The 5,323-nt window shown below is 56.1% G+C and overlaps 1 protein-coding gene across 1 annotated transcript in view; it reads left to right on the forward strand.

Annotated features, from left to right (window-relative positions):
- Window positions 1–1,070: 1,070 nt before the first annotated feature.
- The window catches only part of sall2 (spalt-like transcription factor 2), a gene marked incomplete at its 5' end in the record, with an annotated part of 5,369 nt that continues 1,116 nt past the window's right edge, over window positions 1,071–5,323 (forward strand). Inside the window, 2 exons of the mRNA XM_080010472.1 lie at window positions 1,071–4,649; window positions 5,172–5,323. The exon at window positions 5,172–5,323 is cut by the window's right edge and continues 1,116 nt beyond it. Of these exons, the coding sequence (XP_079866598.1) occupies window positions 1,071–4,649; window positions 5,172–5,323 (3,731 nt within the window). The remainder of the gene's footprint in view (window positions 4,650–5,171) is intronic.

A 5,323-nucleotide genomic window follows, 5' to 3' on the forward strand; every position in this document is an offset into this window, starting at 1 on the left:
ACCTCTCCTCCTCTGTCTTTGCCTAAACCGTGGCAGGAATGTGACCTTTGTGTGCATAAGGTCAAGTCTAGCAGCCAATCAGGGGCCAAATACAGTGTCCAGTACCAGATCCAGGACTTGACCCCTTGCCTCCCATTGGGCTGCTGGGGAAGGGTCCTTACTGAGATGAAAGGGAGGAGAAAAAAAAAGGGGGGGGTGGTAAAAGACTGTCTAAGTGTTTGTATCTGGCATTTTTGATGGTAGGAAGGGGGGTTTCTGAGGTGAAGACCATTGTCCTATGCGTTGTCTTGGAAACAAGGTAGTCTCTTCGCTGGGTGAACGGTGTGGTCGTGCAGATCAGTGGCATTGTGTGTATGTATACAGGGCTGTGTGTGTGTGTGTGAGCATGCGTGCGTGTGCGCGCTGTGGATGCTTCATTGCACAGAGATAAAATGAAGGAGAAAAAAAAGAGGAGAACAGGGGAGGCGGCTGATACGGTTGTGTAAGAGCAAGGGGAGTAAATTGGATTGTTAGATACTTTACTAGTTCAGGATTCTAGCCGTTGATTTTAGGTATGAGTCACATTTTCTTTCCCCAGTTGTTTTGGTGTCTGGATCATTTGTCAGAATGCCTCTCTTAATCCCATACACTCTGCACTGCTGTAGCGTTTAACGTGCGTAGGCCCATACTTAAACAGCTTATTTTAAACAACATTCTTACATTTAGGCTACCACGCCCGAGGACGCAATAACATCTCCATTTTTGTTTTTTTGTCCTTTTCACTAGATGACCAACCGGCAGTGAAGTCAATCTCCATTTCGTTCGACCCGGATTCTCCCTTGTCCTCTTCTTCCTTCTGGGGCAGTAAGACCCCTTCTCTGCCCTCCAAGGGTCCGTTGCTCCCCGACTACCCAGGCCAGTCCGACCCCTGCTCCCAGCGCACGCTTAAAGACCTCCCGTCCCCGACCACCCCGGACTCCCCCGGCGCGTATCTGTCCCCCCAGACTCAGCCGCTACTTGCCCTCCACCTCACCGATTGCAGTCGCGCCTCCTCCGCGAGCGGCCTCGTCCACACGCTCCGCAGCGCGATAATGGCGTCCCCCAAACTCGGCGTGTCGGCCACGACCACCACCTCGTCCTCCTCCTCCTCCTCCTCCGCCTCCCTCTGCCCGCCGCCGCACCCCGGGAGCCCCAGTCCCGTGCCCGAGGGTCCCCCCAGCCCTGTCACCCCGACCCCGAGCCCGGGGGTGACCTCGGCCTCGGCCGCCCCCTCTCGGGCCCAGCTGAGCATCACGCTGATCCTGGAGGAGCTGCGGGTGCTGCAGCAGAGGCAGATTCATCAGATGCAGATAACCGAGGAGATCTGTAGACAGGTGCTTAGTCTGGGCGGGGCCTCCTACACCATGGACACGCCCGCCCAGCATATTCTCGGTCCCCTGCCTCAGCTTTGCCTGGAGGGAAGTGACCAGGCCTTAAGTCCCACGCAGCAGCACTCTGCGGCTCAGCCCGCGACCTCCGTGGCCCCTCTCTTGGCGTGCTTCACCTCCCTTCTCCCTTCCCAATCGACCCACAAGTCCTCTAAACCCAGTCACCCTTTGTCCCAAATACTGCAGCCGCTCAAGGCCCAGATTGAGGGAGCAGAAGGGGCTTCGGGGGCTCACGGTTACCCCAGGAGTAGTACTCTCGCCTCACTTCCCTCCACCGCTTCCTCTGCCTCATCCTCCATCTACAGCATGGCTTCCTCCAACCATCCCCTAGCTCTATCCTTGTCCCTGCCCAGCCGCTATCTCCATGAGAAGTCACCAAATACCACTTCAGCCGGTGGACAAAGCGGCCTGTCCTTTTTCAGCCCAAACCTCCCGGCCTCTTCATCTATTGCCCAATCGTCCCAGCATTCCCTGCAGTCTTCAATTGGTGGGGCCTCACTGGGATCCTCCTCTCTCTCGGGCTTAGCCTCCCCCGGCCGTTTGCAGCACGCCTGCCGCTTTTGTGGGAAGATGTTCAGCAGCGATTCCGCTCTGCAGATACACTTGCGCTCGCACACGGGCGAGCGACCCTACCAGTGTCCGGTCTGCCTCAGCCGTTTCACCACACGAGGTAACCTGAAGGTGCACTTCCTCCGCCACCGGGAACAGAACCCAGAGCTCTCGCTCTCCCTCTTGCCGCCATCCTTGTTTGGGCCGGGTTTGGTCGCAACTGGGGGGTCAGATCTTGGGCAGTCGATGAGCAGCAGCAGCGGCTCTATCAGTAATATTAATATGATGCAGAAGAGACGAAAGCGCAGGCCCGAGGATGAGACAGATAGTTTGGAGGCCGGTAGTGCCAGCGGTGGCTTCTCTCTCGGTGCGTCAGGGGGGCCTGCTCCTTCCACTCTGCCCCTGCCCCCCAGCGTTGACTTGGCCCTGATTTCCCACTCTCTGCTGCAACTCAACAGGGCTGCCGCTGCAGCCGCTGTGGCCTCCATTGCCTCTGCTTCGTCCAACTCATCCTCTTCCTCCTTGGCTTCCTCGTCCTCCACCTCCTCTCTGGCTTCCTCCCTCCTCTCCAACACGTTGGCTTCCTCCTCCAACATTACGGGATTATTCAAGGGAGCCAAGCATCCACATTTTGATGAAAACACACCTCCCCATGCCCCCGTAATACCTCCCTCGGCCTACTCTCAGCTGGCCCAACTGCCCAAACTCCTCTTTCCATCTTCCCCTTCCTCATCTTCCTCCTCTACCCACACGTCCCTCCACCACCATCCAGTGCTGGGGCTGCTACACCTCCCGTCTTCTGCTACTTCATCCTCACAACACCATTCTTCTTCCCCGCACTCACAACTTTCATACCCCTTTTCCTCATTTCCAAAAGGCTCAGGTCCATCCACATCTACTCCTTCCTCCCTGCCCTCCTCTTTGGCCTCCCCTACCCCCACGTCAGACACATCCAAGCTGCAGAGGCTGGTTGAAAAGCTGGAGAAGGAGCCTTCAAACTCTTCTTTTCCGTGGGCCTCTTCCTCTTCTTCCACCTTGATGGGGGGTACATTGGCTAGTAGTGCGGCAACCTCCTTAGCAGCGTCACTCAGCAATGTCCTCACAAATGCAAGTACTTCTAGCACCTATGTCATGGCCTCCGCACCGTCCTCGACGGCCGCCCCGACCTCTGTTTCGACCTTCACCCGCGAGATGGTCGCTGCCCTAGGAATGAGTGCTAATGCCGCTAGCACCCTGGCAGGGACTATGTTACCAGCACTGAGTATCATAGGTGCAGGAAACGCACTGGCACCCAACCAGTGTGGGGTATGTCTCCGAGTTCTGAGCTGTCCGAGGGCACTGCGTCTGCACCAGGCGACCCACCTCGGGGAGCGCCCTTTCCCTTGTAAACTCTGCGGGCGATCATTCTCAACCAAAGGCAGCTTGCGATCGCATCTGGCTACCCACCGTGCCCGACCGCCCAACGCGCGCATCCAAAACTCCTGTCCATTATGCCAGCGTAAGTTCACCAATGCCCTGGTGCTCCAGCATCACATCCGCATGCACCTCGGTGGGCAGCTGCCTCCTGATGGGACCGAGGACCCACCACCTGATATGCCAACTAAGTCAGATGCCACTCACCCGTCACAGTCTCAGCCACAGCCCTCTCACCTACCTGCCGTCGCAACCAAAACCCCTCCTCTGGCTGAAGCTGGCCAATCAAAAGCGTCATCTCCAAACACTCACTTTCCAACACAAATGGAGGGCTCTGCTCCTGTTTCAGCTAATGTGACATCATCGGCCTGTTCTAATCATCCGAGCAAATCTGGGACCTCCAGTCCAGACTTGATCCCCCCGTCCGACCTCAGCCCAGACCCTTCCTTGAATCCCACCACGCAAACCCCACCCCCGGACAGTTTTGACCCGCCTGTCCTCTGTGTCAGCACCCCCTCACCGGCCCCGCAACCCGAAGACGCTGGGTCTCCGGCTTGCAAAGACAAAGAAGATGAACAAATAGCTGCAGTTGATTTGCACCTGTCAAAGTCTGTCGCCTCGCCCACTTCCTCGGCTGTCAGTAAGACCGCCATATCATCTCGTGTTCTGATAGCGGACAGTCCGGAAGATGAGGCCACGGCTTCCTTCGACGCCTTCTTCGCCGGCTCCAGATCCAACCTGGAGGACTTGCTGAGCACGCCCGCGTGTGGTGCCTCCTTCGGCCTCCCCTGCCCCGGCGCCACCACGTCGTCTCTCCTCCTACTGAGTCAAGACCCCGCGAAAGCACACGAAGCGCCCGCCCTGGAATCGGAGCGTTCCCAGATGCCGGGAAATCCGGAACGCGCCGAAGCGGACGACATCGGCTCCCCCGCACCGTCACAGCCACCAAAGCAAGACCAAGAAACTGTGCATGACGAGAAGCCCCAAACCATGCTGTCGATGGGGGCCGCCGACGCCAGCGGCGGCGAGACGACAGCCAGGTCGCAAAGCGCCGCCACCTTTGTGAGGGAGACCCGCCAGGGCCTCCAATTTGGTTCCTATGGAAGGGAAGAAAGGATGGAAGGTAGCAAGGCCGCCGGGCTGGTTGCGAGCGAACAGCTGGCCACTTCAGTCCCCATAATCCTCGCCCCGACACTGCCCCCGCCGATGTCTCGTCCCGAGAAGAAGACCTACTGCTGCGCCGAGTGCGGGAAGGAGTACGCCAGCCGCAGCGGCTTGAAGGTGAGAGTTGGTAAAAGTTAGTAAAAGAAAAAAAAAAAGTGACTTATTCTTCCTTAGAAGTACTGCGATATAGTTTTTCTAATATCAGTTTTTTTAGTCAACCTCTATCAACCTCTTTTATTTATTTAATAAGACCAGTGATAGAGGTGTGACATCAATTTATTTAGCGTGCACTTTTTCTTTATGTGTCTTGCTTTGCTTCTTATTGTGTGCTTGGCTGGCTTCAAATTTGACGGATGTTTGAAATTTAGTGAGAAAATAGTGACTTAACAGTGATCAGGATTTTATGTTTGAAATTAGGAGCAAATCTGTCGCCTGATAGGTTGAAATGTTGGTTTGCGATCATATCATCACATAGTTTAGCTCAATGTGATCAACCTCCGTCTTCAACATGGGATGCTAACGTTATAAACAGATAGAGAGAGATGTATTGTCATTGTGGGAAGTTCCCTCGTATTATTATTGTGGTGATCAAATACTTCTTCAACCGAAAAATATCCTCTTCCTCGTGTCAACTCCCAGGGACACATGAAGCATCACGGTGTGATGACCAAGGCGGCGCGTCCGCCCGCCCGGAGTAGCCGCTCCACCGCCGACCGACTTCCCGCTTCCACGACTGCCACTTCCTCCAGCGTCCCGGCGACCCGGAGCTCGGTGGGCTTCTGGAACCAGTA

The sequence above is a fragment of the Zeus faber genome (assembly GCF_960531495.2).
Source record: "Zeus faber genome assembly, chromosome: 12".
In the NCBI taxonomy this organism is placed as follows: domain Eukaryota; kingdom Metazoa; phylum Chordata; class Actinopteri; order Zeiformes; family Zeidae; genus Zeus; species Zeus faber.